The 21,907-nt window shown below is 36.9% G+C and overlaps 1 protein-coding gene across 9 annotated transcripts in view; it reads right to left on the bottom strand.

Annotated features, from left to right (window-relative positions):
• Nucleotides 1-227: 227 nt before the first annotated feature.
• The window catches only part of maptb (microtubule-associated protein tau b), a 39,405-nt gene continuing 17,725 nt past the window's right edge, over nt 228-21,907 (bottom strand). For 2 of the 9 annotated variants that reach the window (XM_084087662.1, XM_084087661.1), the window contains 11 exons: nt 19,604-19,789; nt 16,084-16,107; nt 13,976-15,166; nt 12,015-12,049; nt 11,268-11,331; nt 10,457-10,507; nt 9,966-10,198; nt 6,699-6,780; nt 5,913-6,019; nt 3,734-3,873; nt 228-2,897 (listed from right to left, as the gene is read on the bottom strand). In XM_084087662.1, coding sequence (XP_083943788.1) covers nt 3,748-3,873; nt 5,913-6,019; nt 6,699-6,780; nt 9,966-10,198; nt 10,457-10,507; nt 11,268-11,331; nt 12,015-12,049; nt 13,976-15,166; nt 16,084-16,107; nt 19,604-19,772 — 2,082 coding nt within the window. In that variant the 5' untranslated portion in view covers nt 19,773-19,789 and the 3' untranslated portion in view covers nt 228-2,897; nt 3,734-3,747. The remainder of the gene's footprint in view (nt 2,898-3,733; nt 3,874-5,912; nt 6,020-6,698; nt 6,781-9,965; nt 10,199-10,456; nt 10,508-11,267; nt 11,332-12,014; nt 12,050-13,975; nt 15,167-16,083; nt 16,108-19,603; nt 19,790-21,907) is intronic. The other 7 variants (XM_084087664.1, XM_084087663.1, XM_084087657.1 and 4 more) reach the window with 4 other exon arrangements.

Raw genomic sequence — 21,907 nt, 5'->3', positions numbered from 1 at the left:
AATTTCCTCCAGAGAAACCCGCCAACCCTTGCATCTCTCTGTGGGGGTCTTATCAGGCAAGTGTACAATAGTTTGACCAGCTTTCAAAAGACAAAAAAAGAAAAAAATGACACTATACCTTTAAACATAGCTATCTAGTGTTCATAGCGCCTCACGTCCATTCAACAATTTTGAGGAAAAAGTAATACAGCCTTATTTTTTTTAAAAAAAAAGAAAGGGCACATAAAGCAGTTTAATACGGACTTTATTTCCAAATTCACGTTTACAGCAAGGAGTATCAGTGTAAACCAATTAATAAAACACATTACGATAAGGACATCACAACTGTCAAGCTAGAATGAAGAACTGCGATGAGAAGAGCAGAGGCGGGAAATGAAACGGAGGAGAGAGAGAGGCCTCAGAACTGGTTAACAGATTACAGAACCGTTTGAAACACATCTAAAGGGTAGAATTACTAAGAAGGTTTTATCCTGTGCCATTTTTAAACATTTCATCGGATAAGTCTGTTCTTCAGCTTAACCCACACGTCTAAATGCTCAGGTTTATTCGCAGCATGCTGTAAAGAGGATGCAGTGTTGGGTTTACAGCAAACAGTCTAAAGCTTCTCACAGGGTCATGTGGCACTAGGCAAGACTTTTACTGATATTGGGTTCTGAATGCAAATTTTACCCTTATTTACCTATTTGTATTTGTTTTTGTGTTTTTTTTAAATGCAAGATATACGTCTTAATGAGTAATGTAGTTTGAGGCAGCTCAATATGTCTTGTCAAATCAGTGCATTCACTTTCAAATTAGCATAAAGCTGCAATGCACTGCAGATATTAAATAAAAAGCTTAGTGTCAGATCATCTGAACGCATTCGTACATTTTACATCGTCCACACAACACTATTAGAAAAAAAAGAGTGCAACATAAACCTGTATTTCAGCAGGTAGCTTTGTTCCTTTCATCTTCCTCCACTTTTTTTTTTTTTCTTTCTTTCTTTCCTTCCATGTTTTAAGACTAGTTAAACGCTCTTAAAGTCTAGTAAAGGTAGTTATCTAAACAGCTGGACAGGGATGTGGTGACTGTGGCTACTATATTCAAGACCATGGATGAAGTCTATTGCATGCTGGGAATGTGCAGCGTGTGTGCATTGTGGTTTGTTTTGAAGGCTTTAATACTGAGGGAAGCATGGCTATGTTTTAAATGTCCTGCATCGTATTTCAGACCAAATTAATCAGCTCTGTGCTGCTGTACATGACTAAACCAAAGAGAATCTTTAAAACATAGCCAGTTTTCTGAAATGTAGCTGATGGACACTGGGGAGGCACTGTCAGCTGTCTGTTGTCAATGCCAGATTTCCTGTAATGAATGTTGTTACAGATATTTTATTGAGTGATTTGAAATCCTCTTGGTCCATTCACACATTCTTTGGAACAGCATTTTATACACAGAAGCTGAAATCCATCAATACAAAAGCATTGTTACCATACAGGGAGGATTAGCTCATGAAAAACCGAGTGATTCCAGTTAGATGGTGCTTGTGCAGGGCAAAACTACTTCAGAGCTCAACTATAAGGATGACATGGTTGTCTGTGGCTGGAATTTCAGGAATTGTCACTACATCTTATATTTAGTGTCATATCTTTTTTTATCATAATCATAGTCTTTTTCTTTGTAAGAAAAATTGTAAGAATAATACAATGGTAGATAGATAGAATCAGTTTTGCATTATAATGCATTGTTTTCCAACAAAAGTTGCATGTAAAACATCAATTATTTGCATTAAATGGTTAAAAAAAAAAATCATCTCAAATTATCCTTATTGTTGAGCCCTGTACAACAGCTTTAGTTCAAAGTTTTGTATGATTTTGTGTGTTGACATTTGCTTTCTTTTCTGTCAAGAGTCACTAGAGGCCAAGCAAGACGATTTCCTTCAGCGATGCAACTTCCTGTGCATTCATCATCAGGACAGATAGGCCTGCAAAATATGCTGAGGTGAAGTAGATGTAGTTTTGAAGAACAGGCAAAGTCCAGTACCAAAATTTCCAATTCATAATATAAGACTGATCTGAATAATTATGTCTTATTTTGCTTTTGTAAAAGGAATTTAACAGCTTTGAATGACTGTAACATGCACTATAGTGGCCTCTGACCGATTTTATTTAAATAATTATATAGCATGCCTTAAATTTGTGTCCTTTACAGCCAGATTGCCTCAAGTTTTACCTAAGAGCGTTTGAAATGTTCGCTTCATGTCAAATTCACAGCCATTTTCATTAACCGCACACCCTCCAAACCATGTAGCATGTTTGCCTTCCTTACTGCTGCGAGTGCATAAGTTATGGTAAAGAAAAACATTCACAATAAGGCAACGAAGCAAATACAACTTTGAAAGCAAATGTCATTGTTGTTTCTTTCAAAAAACGGGGCATTAAATGAAACAAATCAGGCTACTCAGTGCTGTAAATTACCATTTGGGTCAATACACCACCAGCTCCTTTCAAATTGTAATTTTTTTTTCTTTTGAGGACACTAAGCCAATAACATCAATACCCGTCCCTCTGTGCCAAGAGGCAAAAATTATTTCACGAGCAGACAAGCCGCTGGGACAACCTTTAGTTAGGAGAAATCCGACAAGCACCTTATTTGAAAGGACTGAAGGAGGTACATTTTTAAATTGATTTGTCAATCGCCGCTCACAGGCCTTGTTTAGCGAGGGAGGCCGACACCTGATCAGCTAGCGTGGACAGTTGTGGGGAGTCGGTCATGTTGATGCTGCCGGAGGAAGACACATTGCTGAGGCGGCGGGGCGATCCGTCCGTGGAAATGTTGGGGGACTTGTACACGATCTCAGCGCCGTGGTCGGTGCGCGCTTTGGCTTGCTCTCGGAAATTTAGCTTGTGGCTCTCAATCTGATGGGAGGAAGGGTAGAATTTGGATTAAGTAGGATGGATATGAACAATTAACAGTTTTTTTAAAGATAATGCATACATAAAATATTGTGTATTGTTTGGGGTCGGTAAAAAAATGATTTATATTTGAATATATTTATTAATTTATTTGATCAAAAATACAGTAAAACATTACAATTTAAGATAACTGTTTTCTAATTTAATCATTTTAAAATGTCATTTATTCCTGTGATGGCAAAGCTGTCATTACTCCTGTCTTCAGAGTCATATGATCTGGTGATTTAGTGCTTAAAATACATTTATTATTATTATCAATGTCAGGATTCTTTGATCTTTAAAAAAAAAAGAGCATTTATGTGAAAAAGAATTTTTTTGTAATATGACAAATATCTTTGTCACATTTGATCAATTTAATGTTTCCTTCCTGAATAAAGGTATTAATTTCTTTAAAAGAAAAAAAACTTGAAAGAATGAAAGGTCTTGTGTCTGTTAATTCATTTGCAGAGACCGCTGAAACTGTAAGGCTGCCCTCTAGTGGGCCTCCTGTACATGGACAACTTGATGCAATATGGTAAGATGGGTCTTGTATAATTATTATATTTAATATAAATCTGCAGCACTAGTCTTCTTATAGGGATTAATATATGCCCTTTGCATCCATAACATGAGAGGGTATCAGAAATTTACCAAAATATGGTGATTAAGAAGTAAATGCACAATTGAACTGAAATAATACAGTGCTCAAGAAATTATAACTAGCACAGAATGACATAAAAGCCATGTAATGGTGACATGTCAGTTAAATTGACACTTCATAATTCTAATAATATACTTACTGAGGCTCTCTGACTTAAACCAGACTGTTCCCTTCAGTGGAGGGAAGGTCAAAGGTCATGTCCACATCATTAGAGTGAACAGCGTCCCCATTAGAGGACTCTTTTGCAGCCTGCGGCTCTGCTTCCTTCCCCTTCTCACTCTACAGTTCACAGAGTTATGGGTAAACAAAACAAATTATTGAGAAGTTGGGTTGGGATGAAAATTATGAAATTAGGTTTTGAAGGCAAAAAACACTCACACAAAAAAACAGGGAATGCTGGGAGAAGGGATGAAGCTGTCTTAAAGGATAACTGTCACCAAAATGCAACCTAGGGTCTTTTTGTTAATCTACCCGAGGCAAACTTTCGTTTAAAAGTATAATTAGAATGGAAACTCCACTTTTAAGTTTGACCGTATTTTCGTTTTCGGTCAAATTGCCTCTTGAATGGGAGTGCTAGGGGCACTACAGTGATAGCATCAAAAATCGCTATTTTAAAACACTAAGAAGGCTCGACACAACATGAAACTTTGCTCTAAGTATCACCAGGGGCTCTTCACATGAACTCGAGCATTGAGAACATTGTTTGAGTACACAGAGTTTACTAAAAAGAAAGATTTTGAACAACTCACTGTAGCTGTGTCTGCCGGAATTTTGACAGTCAAAAACAGTCGTGAACTAACCCTTTCAATTTTAGGGGATTTGGTGAATGTCTTTGTGAATTCTCTTTGAGTCATGAAAAAGTTTAATCTGAGATCAGTTCCATGATTTTATATAGGCTTATTAACTTGGTACTTTATTTTGATGGTCCACTTTAAACATTCTACTAACTATAAGTAACTTTGCAACTCCGTGTCAACTAACTCTCATTAGAGTATTAGTAGACTCACTGCTTTACATCTGCTAACTCTTTATTGTGATGCTCCTCCAACAAACATTCAACTGACTATAAGTAACTTTGCAAGTACATATCAACTTATTCTTAACCTGAACCCTGACCTACTGTAACAGTGAGTCTACAAATACTCTAATGAGAGTTAGTTGACATGTAGTTGCAAAGTTACTTATAGTTAGTAGAATGTCTAAAGTGGACCATCGAAATTATAACCATTAACTTTTATCTGCTGGAAATAGTTCTTAGATCAGCACTCCTAAACGATTCCTGAATGTGAACACATGAAAGCAGCACTCAGCCAGCAGTTTTAGGTTATGTGTGATAAAAACAGAGACAGAAGCAGAAAATTGCTGCATGGAAAAATAGTTAGCACTAAGAAAGGGAGCATTAGAAAGTGTAGTGATCTTGAAAATTACTGAAAATATGTTCAGTAGAGAGAGAAGATGAAGGAGAGCAAGATGCCCAGATGCTTTTTTATCACTCAGTAGATCCTGTGCTGTACTTTTATTTCATTTGTTACATATATAAAATCATCTTGATTCATTATGTAAATATATATGTAATTCGTTAGCACCTATATTAATGCAATCGATACCTTTTATAGGCTTTGATAACAATTTTATAGATTTAATAAGTTTTCATAAAGCTGCAAATATTTTCAATTAAGGAGTAGTTCATAATTTACTCACTGTCATATCATATGATTTTCTCTCTTTGGAACACACTGCTTTTGAAGCCCAACAGGCCCCATTCATTTTCATTAATGGAGTAGAGCAGCTAGAACATTCGGATAAATGTCTTCTTTTGTGTTCCACAGAAGACAGAAAGTCATGCAGGTTTGGAATAACGTGAGGCAAGTAAATGATGACAGAATGTTACATTTTGGATGAAATAAACATTTAAATAGATAATGGACCATGGGATACTAAATGACAGTTGCTCTAGATTAGGTGCTTTTCCAAACTTGTATTCTGTATTTAAACACACAGTCCAATTAAAAACAGTAAATCTAAAAGGCAACTCAAAGAAGTTGGTAAAAATCTGTGCAAAAGAAGTACATTGAAGTCTGCCAAGCAGGAGGAAGCATGCTGATCATAGCAAGATCTAACTTGAAGGAGATTTTCAACTGAGTAGTGCAGATAAAAGAATAGATAAGTCAAACTGCATCATGGAACATTGTCTTATGCATTGTAATATTTTTGTGAATTAATTCTACATCTATATTACACATAATTAAACACATTATTGCACATTTGTGACTCCTTTGAGACTTGTGGTGGTGTGCTTAATAAAGTCAAGAACATACCCTTCTCTGTCCACCCCGAGGAACATGTCCAATGTTCTCCAGAGATCCAACCTTTGACTGGGCTTTGAAATCCAACTTCTCAGATTTGATCTCCACATTTCCACCTCCTAAAATACAGATAAAAGTGTAAAACATTTGTAGAAATCTTGGAAAAAATTCAATAAATAATGCTATCAGAAATTATATTATTTTATAGTATTACATACAGTGATAAAAGCTATGTCGATTGGCATTGCATTATAAATATACATTATCCTTATGAAAATACCCAAGATGTCTTGAAGAACACAGATAAACCATAATACTGTCGCACGATGTGTAAATTCTCTCTATGTTTAATAAGTCAAAATGTCTCTATCTGTGTTTATTCTGCTACGTCGATCACTGGATATCTTTGTGCACATTATGGATTTCCTGGATCGTCCTAAGTTTTAATACTCTTATGGGTCTCACTTGTGGACTTTCTGCGCCCTCAAATGTCGAGTATGATTGACACATAATTACATGTGAGAGTTTAGCGCTCCATAATGCTCACATCGTCCTATTTTGGGTAAAGATATTTGAAGAAAACATACAATAATCCATAAGTTTTTATCTGAATGAGCACACTTTTGGACTAAAAGCCCAGAGGAATGTAAAACACAGAAAGTTGTCAGCAGTTAACATGAAATATAAATACCCATATATTGCGACACAACCATAATTAACACTATAGTGATATTTTATTTTTTAAATATCATGGTTGTCGTCAATATCACAACACCCCTAATCTGACTGAAATCTTACCCGGTTTGTGACGAATGTTGTCCTTGGAGCCGCACTTTGCTTGAACGTTGCTTAGGTCGATCTTTTTGTGCACTATCTGAACCTGAAGCACAAGGAACAGATAAGAGTCAGTCATCAACCAGAGGGAATGAATTGCATGCTCAGGCACCTGAGGAGCTGATGATCTGGAGTAGGAAAATGGCCATTAATCACAACAGCAGGGTTCATGGGACAGAGAGGAAACATGCTTCCACTGATAGGCCACTACAAAATGTGGTGATTACTATCTATCTGAATACATCATAGAGGGCATTTACACTTGGTCTTTTCATGATCAGATGTAAAAATGTGTAAATATCTTCTCAAATAAGATTCAAAACAGAGAAAATTTCCCCTGTCCCAGATGCCGAGTCAGAAAAGAGATTCACTCAATATATGCATCACTCATACAGTTACAGAGGGAAGAGAATGCAAAAACATCTGATTTACTAAGACAAAATTCAGATATAACTACATTTACATCTGAAGGCAATACCAGTGCTTGTAAGGCAAGAAAACAACATTTTTGTAGTACATTTTAAAAATAGTATTTTGTCTAATCTCTTAATCTAATTTATTCTAACAGTTTAAAAATAGAAACAATCAACACTGTCTTTCTGACTGTGTGGGTGTTTGGAAGATAATACTTGACTTGTTGATGGAGAGCTACTTAAAAGCTTTGACTGGGTAATGGGTATTTGTGTCAGGGTTTCATTCGTTACAAGAGGTGAATATTGACATTGAGTGTGCAGAACTGTCTTTGAGAGATTAACATACTTTAAACTGTTAGAAATATACAGCAGTCATTGTCAAAGCTTGAGGTCTTTAAATCGCTAATTTTTGATCATTTCAAAACAGATCAAGTAGAATATCTTATGTAACTTAAACAGCAATGGAGCGACACCCTGAGGGAACTGTTCCAATTCACAAATCATTTTACAGGATATGTCATGTACATTTTGTTTGTGGAGGGGCCTATTTTCAATCAGAAACACAGCTGAAATATAATGCTATATTTGGTTGTTCTTCTCGTTATAATTTTCTACATTATTTTACAACTATATCTAGTGTTAACTGCTTCTAACTACAGTATTTGTCTGAGCGAGTTCTAACCCTACCAGTTACTCGCATTACCACCTCCAGGAATATGCTTGATATTGTCTTTGGATCCACATCTAGACTGAACATTAGACAAGTCAATCTTCTTATGAACAATATCCACATGGAAAAGGATAAGGAGAGTCAAGGGCTATGCCAGTGAATGCTGTTTTACATGAAAATTATGACACGAGTGAAGCACAAAGCTTTGTTTACAAAATAAATAATAGGTTAGCAATTAAATGTTACATTGCAGCCATGGAAACCTTTGGATTCATGACGAATGAGAGAGTTGTGCGTGAGCCCATAAATGTAAGCTTTGTCGGCTTTTTAGTCTGTTTTGCGATCTGGTCACACCGATTATCAGATTATTCCACTGGACATGGAATCTCTTGTTTCTTTTCCCAAATCTTCACTCACGTCTCACCCATTATAATTATAAACGTTTCTTCCTTTGGTTCTCTTTTAAGTAGGCCTATTATATCCGCATTCTTTACTGTGGTAAAGTTCAGGCATGAAAACAGGTCAGGGGTAAAAAAGGTGAGAAGGATGCGGCATATATACCACCTCAGGCTTTCTTTCCGACGTGCGGTACTTTGTTCGGCAGTGTGTCCAGTTGTCAGACTCGCGGTGTAAAAGACTAACATTTCTGCCCTAACGTTACTCTGACTCGTATTGGCTGTCATGTTTCGGCATTAGGAATGATGATTGTTTTTTAAAGCTGCGAAGTTTATGGTAACTTTATAGGGGATAGATGCTGGCCTCGACCTCGACACCCCCCCCCCCCCAATAAATATTTTCTCATCGGATCTGCACAAATCACGTAGGTGACCCTTTTAGGTTTTAAAACGGCGAATTTCGCCGAAAGGTGAGGAGTTTTCATGCCTGAAAGTTGAAAAACACTGTAGGAAAGATAGCCTATATTTTTACTTGCACGTCAAATTCTTTTTAACACAGTTTGTGCTAGTTATTAGACATGGTAAGGCACGACAAGTTTATTTGTAAAGCACGTTTCGCACACGCGGTTGATTTTAGTTTCGCTTTCTCTGGCAGCGCAAAATGAAACATCGCTTAAATGTCTTGCCCTTGTGGAAGATAAAATTCGCTCTTCAGACCTTTTACAACAAGTAGAAAACATGAATATATTAGAAATGAGAATGACTGTCTCTTTCCTGCTCGTGTCCCACATCCCTCTCAAAGCGCAGAGCGGTAGGTTATATCACGTGTCTTTGTGTGGAAATATAAAACAAATATTTTTAAAATATTTAACTTTATTATATTATATTATTATATTATATATAAGTTAATATTATTTTCTGTTATTTATTTCAGTGCTTTACAGACTTTAGTGTGGTGTTTCATTGACGGAAGTGCTCAAATAAACACGCATGGCTGTTACGAAATGGATGTTTGAGCCTTGTTTATTATTATTATTTTATTTCAAAATGTATTTAATTGAGGTGTATAGGCCTCTCTCTCTCTCGCTCCCTCTCTCTCTCTCTCTCTCTCTCTCTCTCTCTCTCTCTGTCTATATATATATATATATATATATATATATAATATGAAGACTTCAGATGCAAAAGCCTCTAAGTGCCATCTGAAATTTTCTTCTAGAATGATCATTTTTATCAAGCTTATATATTTATGTTCAGTTATTTCACTTTAATGGCAATGAAAATTACCTATTAATTGTTATTAAAGTGAAATTACTGAACTTAAATATACGAGCTTGATAAAAATGCTTATTTTAGAAGAAAATTTCAGATGGCACTTAGAGGCTTTTGCATCTGAAGTCTTCATATATATATATACCTGGTGCTTTGAACTGAACTGCAGTTCCCAGGTTCTGCAAAGGGGTTTGTTCTACTGTTAAAGACAGTTTTCTTTTCTGGTGACGTTCTTCCATTTTACAACCAACTTTCCCCAACATGGATAAGCTTGATTATTGGATTTTCTGGAAAGTATCTTCCAGAGTCCAAATATCCATTAAACATCTCCACTCAAATATCTATGATGATTGGCCTACTTTCACTTCAGTCTTTTAATTACGCACTAAATGCGTCCCAACCAGCTGGTTTTGTTTTCAGACCTTCTAGATGTTTGATTTTACCAGTTGAAAAACATGTTGTCTAACATGCATGACAGAAATACCTTCCCGCCTCCAGGTTGGTGTTTAATGTTCTCAGTGGAGCCGATCTTGGACTTGATGTTCTTCAGGTCAGGCATAGGTGCAACAGGAGCGATCGGGGCGCGAGATCTCAATGAACCAGGTGATTTGGGAGGGGTGCGTACCACCGCTACTTTCTTCACCTGCTGTCCAGGGGTGGAGGACCGACTGGCCGGGCTGCTGCAACCACTACGGTCTGGGGTTTTAGGTGAGTCAGCTGACGGTGAAAAACAACAAAAGACCAGAATATTTCCTTCTGTTTTTGCTCTTCTGATTTTCTTTTTACTCTGTAGTTAATTAGCCTAAAGGAAAAGTTTTCACCTTTCAGCCTTTCTTTGGCATGTTAATATGTAACAGCTTTCATTACGTTTTGTGTAGTTTTATTATTTCAGCAGTGCAGATTTTTGGCAGGACCAACAGTATTTTACAGTAAAACTTTTGATTGGCTCCCGCACATAAGAGGCTTTTTTTTTACCTCTTTCAATGGACCCTGGTCCTGTCTTTCGCTGCTCCATCCGTGAAGCAGCTGTATTTCACAAATCAAAGTGGTACAAATCAGTCACGCAAATTCTCTATAAATAGAGAATCATTCCCTTGGGGTTTCCCAACCCATTTATAATATTCTGTACTTCCTGAACACTAGTTAAAGGGTTAGTTCTGTGGTCATTTACTCTCTTACATTGTTCCAAACCTGTATTAGTTTCATTTTAGTTTTTTCATCTGTTGAACACAAAAGAAGATATTTTGAAGAATGTTGGTAACCAGACAGTTGATGTAGCCGTTGAATTCCATAGTAGGAAAAAAAAATACTATGAAAGTCAATGGCTACCGTCAACTGTCTGGTTACCAACATTCTTTCAAATATATTTTTTTGTGTTCAGCAGAAGAAAGAAACTCAAGGGTGAGTAAATGAGGACAGAATTTCCCTTTAAGTGGTGCACAGTGAAATGACTTTTGCAGTTTGCCATGCAGTGAATACACTGAACCATATATACTTGCTTATGAATTTATAATTAGTGCACTTTTGTTTGCATACAGCGATACTGAATGTGGACTGGGTTTATGCCATGGGAGAATGTATTAAAAAAAGCTACATTTGTTATAAATTGTGAAGACTACGTTGCCTGAAAGTGCTTGGCTCACATAATAACATTTTTGTTTCCCTCTCAAACTGTCAGAAAGGGAAATTAAATGTTGAGTCACCAAGTACAGTATCCTTCCTTTTCATGGTACTAAATAAAGATTATTGTGGGGACCTTGAAAAGATGCATCTAAAAATCACTTACCAGGCATTTTAGTGCCAACTCCTTGGGGTTTGGCACCCACTGTCTTCGTCTTGGCATCTCCAGCCTAAATATGGACAATTAAAGCAAGAATCAGCTAATAGTGTATCTCTTACTTTTTAGAATTATATCACAATTCAAATGCAATAATATACCAAAACATGACAGTAAAATACATTCATTAACTTCTCTTTCTGGTCTAGTAATAAGGATGTTGACGTTGTAAAGTATCTCAGGTGCTGTAACAGTAAACTGAATCGCCTTCATGTTCATAAACAACCCTAATGACATAGGCTTTTTCTTGCCGCACAAAAGCTCCTGGACTGTTGGGTGTTTTTACAGAGTTTGCGGAGCCTGGACAGCTAAAGCGGCACGGTGGAGTTGAGGAGGCTGAGGGCTTTTTGCTGGGGATGCCTGAGACTGGAGACCCTGTGGTGGGTATCTTATGTTTTTTGAGGGTGATAGAGATTAAAAAAAAAAAAAGAAAAAAAAAGTAAAACAAGGGTAAAAAGCAATCAGTAAATTAACTTAAAAAAATGCTAAAATGCGTTTAAAAATAAAACAAAAACACCAAATAAAATGCTAAACTAAAACTGAAGATGATTTAGTTTTTAGAAATGTAAAGGAAATTAAGTGTAAACACAAATGAACTTATGAAACAGTGACTCCTCTCAGTAGTGATGTATTTTAACTAATCAGACTAACAGCTGTTTTTCAGACGAACCATAATATCACCCGTGATAACAGTACCTTTTTTTCAGGAGTTGCCCCAACTCCAGCCTTGGCTGTAAGAAAGGAAGGAACAGTAAGTGCAAGCTCATACATTGATGGTTTTAGTTGCCTGAAATCAAGACTTACGTTTATCAAGATGTCGATCTACTTGATTCAAAGAAGGAAAGTTGTTGTTGTGTTTTTACATCAGTACTAAATGTGATACTAAATGTAAAGGTGATCAGATGTGATGTTGAGAGTCCTGTTCCCAGAAGCACAGATTCCTGTTTCAGTTTTTATGTTTGTTTATGATAAACATTCAGAAACAAACATTTATTACAAAATGAAAATTCTGTCATTGTTTACTCACCCTCATGTTGTTCCCAACCTGAAAAAGTTTATTTCTTCTGTAAAACACGGAAGTATATTCCAAGTTTTCTAAAGCCATTCTAGAGCTTTATAGAAACAGACCAAAATATAATTCAAATCTCACATTCTTGGTGGATTTTTATTTATTTATCAGAGTTCATGTGGGAATTTTTTTTGTTTTGATCTCTGATTCATATTTTAAATTAACTGATGAATCCAGATCACAGAAAAAAATTGAATGATTCGTTCATAATGTGAACTTGTCTGGTTCTTGATTTCAGCTCTCACAATTATCTGTTTGGAGATGTGAAGATATTCCTTGAACACAGTCACATGGGTTTGGTATAACAGGAGGGTGAGGAAAATGATGACAAAATTACAAGGACCTTTTTTGGCATCAGTTGATTTGTACAGGACCTTGTTTTATTATTTTAACCTTGTACAGGGAAACAACAGTAGATTTTCTTTTCCTGGAGTAAATTGGTGTGCTTGCAAGGCAGCAAAAGAGTAGTGTTAAAGTTTTAGCTTAGGGTTTAAGCTATGAAGCTGTCTAAATAAAATGCACAATCAGAGCTGTCATTGTTGACATTATAATGAATGCACATCTTATTTTCTTTTGCCTTTGCACAACAAAAATCAACACATACATTGACACCTTCTTCACAATTTCTCAATCTGATTAAATAACCATAGGTAAAAGAAATCCAATTACAATTCAGTATACAAGTTTATGCAAGTGATGATCAGTTGCAATTCAGAATGCAAATATTAAAATGTCATCACAATATTTCAAAAAATATATATATATATATTATTTTGTCTTATTTCTTTATTAATCTCTTACATTTTATGTATTTACTTGTTTATTTATTGGTTTATTGCTAAATTAACAAAGTTTTGAAAAAAGGTAGATGGCTAAAGTAAAGACAAAAATTGTGAGAAGTGCAGAATGATTCATGAATATCAATATAGTGTTGCCTTGCATGCACCAAACTTAGATTGTTGAGCGCCAAAAGATTGCCTTAAGATGGTTTGCAACAATAAATGTTCCACATTTTTGAGCTTGTCTGATCTTTTTGTAGGAGATGTCTGCACAGCTGTGGGAGACATTTAGAGGACGTTTGTCTTGAACCCAGCAGCAAATGCTGATCTTCTCCTTTCAGTATGTGTTATAGTCAACCCCATCAGCATGGGCCCCTGGGTCCAATTGGTTGTTTAATAAAATGGACATCTTGGAAAGGAGTAGGCCCACAAAGGTAATGCACAGTTCTGTGAGTGATACATTCAACACACATCATGCACAGGTGACATGCAATACAGAGGGACAGGTGAAAACTGTGCCAGCATTAACAGTCAATCAATGCAGTTAGTCACAGACAAAAGCGGAATAACACTGACCACACACAGAGAGGGAATGAGAAGAGATAGACACACAGGGCATAAAGGATCAAGAGAGAGAGAGAGATTTTGTGGCTACAAGCAGCCCATTTCTTCAACCGAACACGTTCTTTACGTTGTGTGCGTTTATAAGAAAGGGTGCTGCGTAGTTCTAATCTACTATAAAAAAAGAAAAGGAAAGGAGAAATAAAAAGATTTGTGTGGGGTTTGGAGGAACAGAACGGAAAACAGACCTTTGGATGGGACACTTGCTTTTCTGGCCGGAGCAGCATCTTTAGAGGGGGTTTTCTGAAGTTTAGGAGCAGATTTGGGGGAAGGAGTGGCAGCGGCTGTAGTGACTGGTTTCTTAGTTTTTTTGGCAGGAGCTTCTTTGACAGGATCTGCTTTGCTTGGTGCTTTTGTGGGCATTACTTCGGCACTGGGCTTTACAGCATCTTTAGTTTTGGCACCATCAGGTTCAGGTTTGGCAATAGATTGTGGTGAGGCAACAGACTGGACCATATCAATGCGATCATTATTGCTCGTCTCCAAGTATGTCTCCTGCTTGATCTCTTTTACTACTTTAGGTTCTCTATGTTCCTCTGCCTTAGGCTCCATCTTGGGTGCAGCATCTTCTTGGGAAACAGGAGGAACGGTGGTCTCATCTTCTTCATGTTCTGGTTCTGGTTCTGGCAACTCTACTTCCTCTTCTTCTTCTTCTTCTTCCCGAGCATCCGTTTGGAAGTCTGTAAGAGATGATTCCACTTGGGTAGGGTCGGCGGCAGCACTGGGAGAAAGAGGTGAGCCTGGATCCACCCTGCATGAGTCGGGGCTCTTGCTTTCCGGCGGTGTTTTGTCAGAGCTGCACTCCCAGCCCACAGGACCACTTTGATGATTGGGATCCTGAGGTTCTGTGTAGTCAAACGATAGGCCACGTTTTTTAGCTTCCTCTGGGGTCATGGGAAGATGAGTAGGGATTTCATGTTCATTGTAGTCTTTCTGGGTTGTCAAGTCTGGGGTCACAGAACTGTGCACCAAGGAAACTCCTGTTTCTTCCTCTTCTGTGTCACTAACCTCCTCTTTGTCCTCTTCTTTATCCTCTTTCATGTTGATAGCACTTATAGGTGCTTCTTCCACTCCGAAAGAACCAGAAAATCTCTCAGACTTTTCTTTTTCATTCTCTTCTTTCTCCTCCTCCTCAGAACCACTGGGACTATGATGGTCGGAGATCTTATCCGATGGACTGCTTATCACCTGACTGTCAAAGCCTGTGATTCCTGAACCCAAACCATCAGCAAGGGTTGTTGGCAATGGATGTGGGGACATTGGTGATTCCCGTGGGCTGACAGAGCTCTCTCTTTCCCCATTCTCCTGCTCTCCATCCCCATCCACTGATGCCGCACTGCTCCGGCCACTCTCTGGCAGACTTCCGGGTGTTAACTCTTCTGATGACATGGAAGGCAGAATGATAGGAACAGCCACAGATAACACTGCAGAATTAGCAACACTCAACCACCCTCTCTCTACAGTCAACATTAGAAGCAGAGAAAGAAAAGGAATCAAGGAACTGAAAGAAACTAAAAGCACAGAACCACGTAAGGAGCCCGAACACAACACAAAAGACAAGTTTCTGTTTCCATGACAAAAGTTAAACAGTCCAAAAATCTGATTTTACACACTAAACTTTAAGTTAAAGGCACTTTTACACAATGCTTGCTAATCTAAATTAGCGAGCAGTAGGTTGCAACATGGATTGTACCAAAAAAATGGGTAACTATATAGTTGGCAAAATGAGGGGTCAATTAGGCTGAAGGGGTTATGGGATCAGTTCTTATAAAAGTGCCTCTTCACTCACTCAATCACAACAAAAACAATCAAAACCAAAAGCATAAATATCAACTGGCCAATCAGACCACAATATTCACAATGACCCACAACATCTCTGTGAGCTTCAGTGTGTAAAGCATTGATGACTGGTAGCAAAATGGCCAATGAAGCAATGAATCAGTGAATTGTCGATTTGCAAGTATCATTTAATACACTGATGGAAACTTTTGCATCTGATCTGAGCAGTAAAAAGCATTGTGCTGTGAATGCATTTAAATAACTTTTAATGCATTCAATTATAGCTGTATTTGAAAGCCTCATTATTTTCAGACTTTTCATTTCCTCAGATACAGTGATGCAATATAGAGCCAATATAAACAGATTTATTTAGAAAGAATACAGAAGTGGTTTCCACTGAGATCTCATATGCAGTGAAAGAATGCATCTGTGGTGGTCATGAACACATTGTTTGCATGTAAATCCACCGAACTTTTTTACACTGCAGGTGGATAAGGGTGTGGAGAGCCCACCATACCTTCTCCAGCTCCTGCTGTCCCTCCTGAACAGTCAAAATTGTGAAATCACATGGAAGCAAGTTAAAAGAACAGATGAGATATGAAGAACATTAACAGCAGCACTGGGATTCTTTTGTCCAGTTTGGTAGGTTTCCGATTACAAGAAACTCGACAAATATATTGTCTTCTAAACATGCTGAATTGTGAATTGAAGTGGCTGGCAGACAAGCACAATGCTTATCAACCTATAAATCACAGGAAACAAAGCAAAATGTTTTCATTCATTTAACCCTTCCCCTATAACTTTAAGTAAAATGAGTCTATCATATGAAATAAATGGGGGAGAGTCTACATTATATATGACTTGATAGACATTTGATCTCTCTGGCAGTTCATAAGAAGCAGGTTAAGTGAACCTTGTAGCAATTAAAGTTGCAGGCCCATTTCAGCAGTACTGCAAACATCAGCAACATGTTCTCTAACATGAAATATTCAGCTGATGGCTAATGGTAGTCTAATCCATTTACATCACTCCCAACTTCATAGAACCATAGCATACAACATACGTGATGCTATCTTAATGCCTTTGTCTCAACTAGACAGCTATTTCTCTGACAAGATCAATGAGTTTGCGGATAAATGATAAATGAAGTCCATTTACTCAGACCTTGAACTTTTCTGAGGTAATTGTGTCCTACGTAATGGCAGAAGAAGGTCTTATTGTTTTTCTTGGGACTATTTGGCCAAATGGCATTTTTCTGTAATTCATCTGTAATTTTAACTTTAAAGTCAAATATTGCAATTAAGGAAATTTAAAGCAAATATAGTGTACTATGAAATGCACATATTATGTCTCTCTTTTGTGAGAAGTACTGTTATGCGAGTCCTCCAAATAAACTCAGATGTGTGAAGAACATGCGAACACATCTGTATCGTGAAGTACAGTGCTCTGATTTCACTTTTTTTAATATTCACAATTTTAAATATGTTTGGCTGTTACAAGTTGGGTGCCTTAAAACAGCAAATGACAGTGAAGTGTTTACAAAAGAAATATATTAGCATTTCCCAAATGTACAATATTAACAACAATAATTAGAGCTAAAATTACTTACGGTTTAATAATAATTATTATTATTCCATCCTATATCATGCCCAGGTCATGGCATCAGACAGGTACATGCATCTAAGCCATTAGCGGTTTGAGTGCTTTTCTTATTTACTCATTTAACAAATGGATGTTCTGGGCACTACAATTTAGTGTAGTACTCGCCCTGCCCAGAACTGACATTATTCTCTTATGCAAAAAGGAAGGGTGAAGTAGACCTGCCTAATTGCTCTTTGACAAATATTCTGGGCTTTTACTGGCCTTGAATCCTTTAAAGAGTTAGTTGTGTTGCTTGGGAACATTACTTCCTGTTGCAGCTGCATTTTACAGCCTTGAAGGCATGCAATTAGCTTTCAGTGAATTTTTTTTTTTTTTTTGCAGTGCTGCTTTACATCAGCAAATCACAACATCAGCAAAAAATCAACTCAACTAAGTTTCCAAAAAGCTTCTAAAAGCATTGCAAGGTCATTCCTGAGAGGATCCAGATTTATTGCTGGTCCAAAAAGGCAATGGAATTGTCACTGTTCTGTTGGCAATGCTAATAAGCACTGCTTTTTGGAAAAGCAAAAGCAAGGCATGAATTCTTATGTTAGTGTCAAGGTTCCCACTGTTTTTCCATTACTTTTCCTGTTGTTCATTATGATTACATATGATGTACGTCAGATGCATGTCAGTCTCTAAAAAGACAAAAAAAATGGCCGGAGATTTGAATGTGGCTCAATGGAGGATTTAGCTTTCTGAGCCTCCATTCATGGCATAATCACAGAAATGTATTTTTACTATAGCTAATATCTGTGACATTTGATATTTGAGTTATTTTCAGCATAGAAATAACTTTCAAATTCTCAGATTTTTCCCAGGTTTTCCATGACTGTGGGAACCTTATGATGTGCAATTGGGAGAATTTTAAGAGAGAGAAAAAACGTTCATGTTATGCATTCAAAATAAGAACTGCATAACTGCCTGGAAGGGCCCTCCATTAGAAATAAAAGCATAGTGAATGGGGAAAAGCAGTAGGTGTGGATGATAAATGGCTAAATTTGTATCTAGCACTCTCATTTGTCCACTGAAATATGAGAGGCTGGCTTTTATCACCAAAAAAAACATTCATGTGCCAGTTATTAAATTAATAATTTCAATAACAATTATGCAGAATTATTATTATTTTTTTATTAGTACAATATAGTAGTATTTTCCATCTCCTTACGCTCTTCTAGTCTTCTAGGGAAAGGATGACCTTGATGCATCTTAGTATGCTCTTGAGACGAGAGCTATAACTGCAAAAACATAATTTTGTAAGGGGCAAACCAACTCTCTAAAAGTCAGTGTTATGTTGTTTTCCAAACTTTATTTTACTGAATTTTTCATTTTAGAGACATTCTGCTTCACTGACTTCTGCCAGCACAATTGAGCTGGAATTTTAGGTTGCTGGTTGATAAGAAGGTTTCGTTTGTGTTCTGTGAGGGAGCCTGGGGCTTGCTGAAAGCTTGTCAGTTGTGCCAGAACAATCCAAAGCAGGTAAGACAGATTGCCCTTTTTTTATAAACTATGACCTATTTCCTCACATCTGAGCCTCATCCAACTATACATCATAAACTATACATCATAAGAAACATAGAAAGAACTAATCTATGATCAATGTTATATGCACAAATTTATTTTTAAAAAACTATTGTGAACAGACTTCAGGCAGGACACATGTCTTATAGAAGCTATTTGTAGATTAACTTTGTTTTCCAACATTTGAAGACATCTCATCATTTATCCATGCGTCTTCCATAGTTATCTGATGGTGGCATGGTTTTTACACATTTTTAACAAATACATTTCCTTGATTTTTCCATGACTTTTTCAGTCATTCATAATTACAGGATTTTTAAAAATGTATATTTTTAATTATGGCAAAAGCATACACAGAGCGTTTTTTTGCCAACAAAATACTTGAGCTTAGCTAGATTATATATTTCTACAATTTTTCCATGTATTTTTAAGATTTTATTTTTCTGACTTTTCCCAGGTCTAGAAATCACATTATTTTTTGTCAGGTTTTCCATTGACAGACTCTGGTTGGGATTCCTTAAAATTTAACACAATCACCGTGTAAACTGTCTCTCTAAAGTTGTGATTGTGATCTTTATCATCATTCAACAAATGGAAAATAAAGTCCAACAAATAAATTCTACATGACATTTTGCAATTGACCTGAATGAATGAATATCTTCACAGACATTTGAAACCAACACATTGCTGAGTGGTGTCACTGTCAGCATGTGTCGGGTTTCTCAATATGAGACGAGACATAAGTGAGAAACACACTGTCATGAGTATCACTCAGCTCTTCTGTGCTTTGTGGGGGAAAAAGGGGATTTTCAGACTTTGTTTTTTCCTTCTATATAGTACAGTAACTACAGTATTTCTTCCCTCTTTATACAGACCTTTCACTGGACCGTCACCTGGTCCCATATGTGCTGCTGTCCCGTTCTTCATGTCTTGTTGATGTCCATCATTGATGGTCATGTTGGCCACACCAGATGCCATGTTGTTCCCAGGAGAGTGCTGAGAGTCACCCACCTGTCCAGAATTCATGTGGTCCTGATGGTCCATTTTGAGATGATTTCAGTCTGTAGAGTTAAAACAGAAAAATAAGCATGAGGAGGTTAATGTGTCAAAGAGACAATGTGCTGCATTGCCTTTTAACCCCAATATATTAGTAGTAGTATGAATGTACATAGACTTGCACAGACATATATACAAGGGTTGGACAACACTGGCCAATACGCCCATACAGGTGCTGGTCATAAAATTAGAATATCATCAAAAAGTTGATTTATTTCAAGAATTCAACTTAACAGGTGAAACTAATATATTATATAGACTCATTACATGCAAAGTGAGATATTTCAAGCCTTTATTTGTTATAATTTTGATGATTATGGCTTACAGCTTATGAAACCCATGAAATCAAAATCCCAGAAAATTAGAATATTACATGAAATCACACAGTAATTACATGGTAATACCATGGTCATTGAACCAGGTTTTGGTTCTTTTGGCAGTGTGGGCAGGTGCAAATCCAAGCAAAATTTGTGGAAAAAACAACAAACCAGTTATATATTGTCCTTGCATTCTTGTGGCTCAGTCACACATCTGAATGAAAGGCTCATTACGTATGCAGCCTCATTATGCGGGCCCCATTGACTCCTCAGGTGTGAATCACGCCCACCCGCATATGGCCTTTCCAAACAAAAAGTGTTTTACAAGATTTAAATCAATGTATTGTGTTATGTGAATGATTAGGCAGGATGATTTTCACATAATTTTGAAGAAAAAATTCTAGGCAACGACATCCATTAGTCAAAAGTCTTATTTACATATATTTAGAATGTGTTTTATGGCCTTATTTCAGAAACTTTAGTTTTTTGTTTTTAAAAAAAACATGCATAAACATTATTCTATCAAAAATACAAACATGTACATGCAAGTTGTTCACATATTATGGTAGCCCTGTTTGTGCTAAATAGAGTGAATTTACACCTTTGCCATTAATATGTTTATAAGCAACTGAAAAAAGCACAAATGTCAGGGCATGTCAGAACATCTCAAGGACCCCAAAAACCCCTCAGACTCCAGAGGGTTAACTATGATAAAACTATGATGTTAGTTAGGCAGTTAGCTTGTTAGTTAGGCGGGGAAATGTTCACAGACGTGACAGATGGTTGGTTAAATGAATGAGGGATTGATGGCACTGGGATTTCCTTTCCTCTTAAAACATACCCAGAGAAAAGAGTATCCTGTTATTTTACTTATGGTCACCAGTGTTGGGAGTAATGCGTTACAAAAGTAATGTATTACAGTAACTTATTACTTTTTGTTGTAACGCAGTAGTGTAAGGCATTACTAATCAATTTTCAGTAATATTTTACTCGGTACATGTTCAGTAACGCATGCGTTACAACACACTTTTAGCCCAAAATTTAATTGTTAAAAAAAAATTTAAATAAATAAATAAATACAGCCATTAACGAATGAAAAATGCCTGTTCGTGGTCAGTTAACAGATAAGTTATTACCTGTTCGTGGTCAGTCAATAGCCGCGTGCGTGTGGTGTCCAAGTTTGTAAATAATGACTAAATGACAGCTTCTGATATATTGATTTCATTCATCTCCCTCTTGCTGGTGCACCTTTGTATTGTGTGACATAGTCCAGTAAAAGCGTGTTTAGGGCTGGTTTTACAGGAGTGCCGCGATCATGATTTCAATCTCTTGTGCTCGCGCTGGCCAGTGGAAAAGCGGTTAATGGGAGAATATGGTAGAAGAAGACTGTACATTCGCGGGATGGACGTATGCGCATTACTCTGTTTGTTCTTCTGTGTTTTCTTTCTAACCAGAGAGCAGTCCGTTTTGTTTCGTTTTGAATTGTTCTGTTTAAAAGTAGACATGTCTGACTGTGAGGCAAGTAGACGCTGAGTTTCGGTATGAGACGCCCGCGCCTCCGTGTCCTGGTTATCTCTTGTCTACTTATATTTACTTCTTACTTATTAAATCCAGGCAATTGGTAGATGAATCATTGATTAAAATTAAGATACAATTAATACAAAACGAAATTCACTTTAAAGAAAGGCTTTGTGCTTTCTGTTTGAGGTCTATGTGAAAGCTTAAGCAGTCTTTATAGTGCCGCTTTCAGAGCGGTCGCGTCCGTTACGGAGAACTGACACGACCGTAACATCGTTTTTCCTCATA

This window comes from Abramis brama (assembly GCF_963993115.1).
Source record: "Abramis brama genome assembly, chromosome: 1".
NCBI lineage: Eukaryota > Metazoa > Chordata > Actinopteri > Cypriniformes > Leuciscidae > Abramis > Abramis brama.
This window is presented reverse-complemented; position numbering and strand designations above follow the sequence as displayed.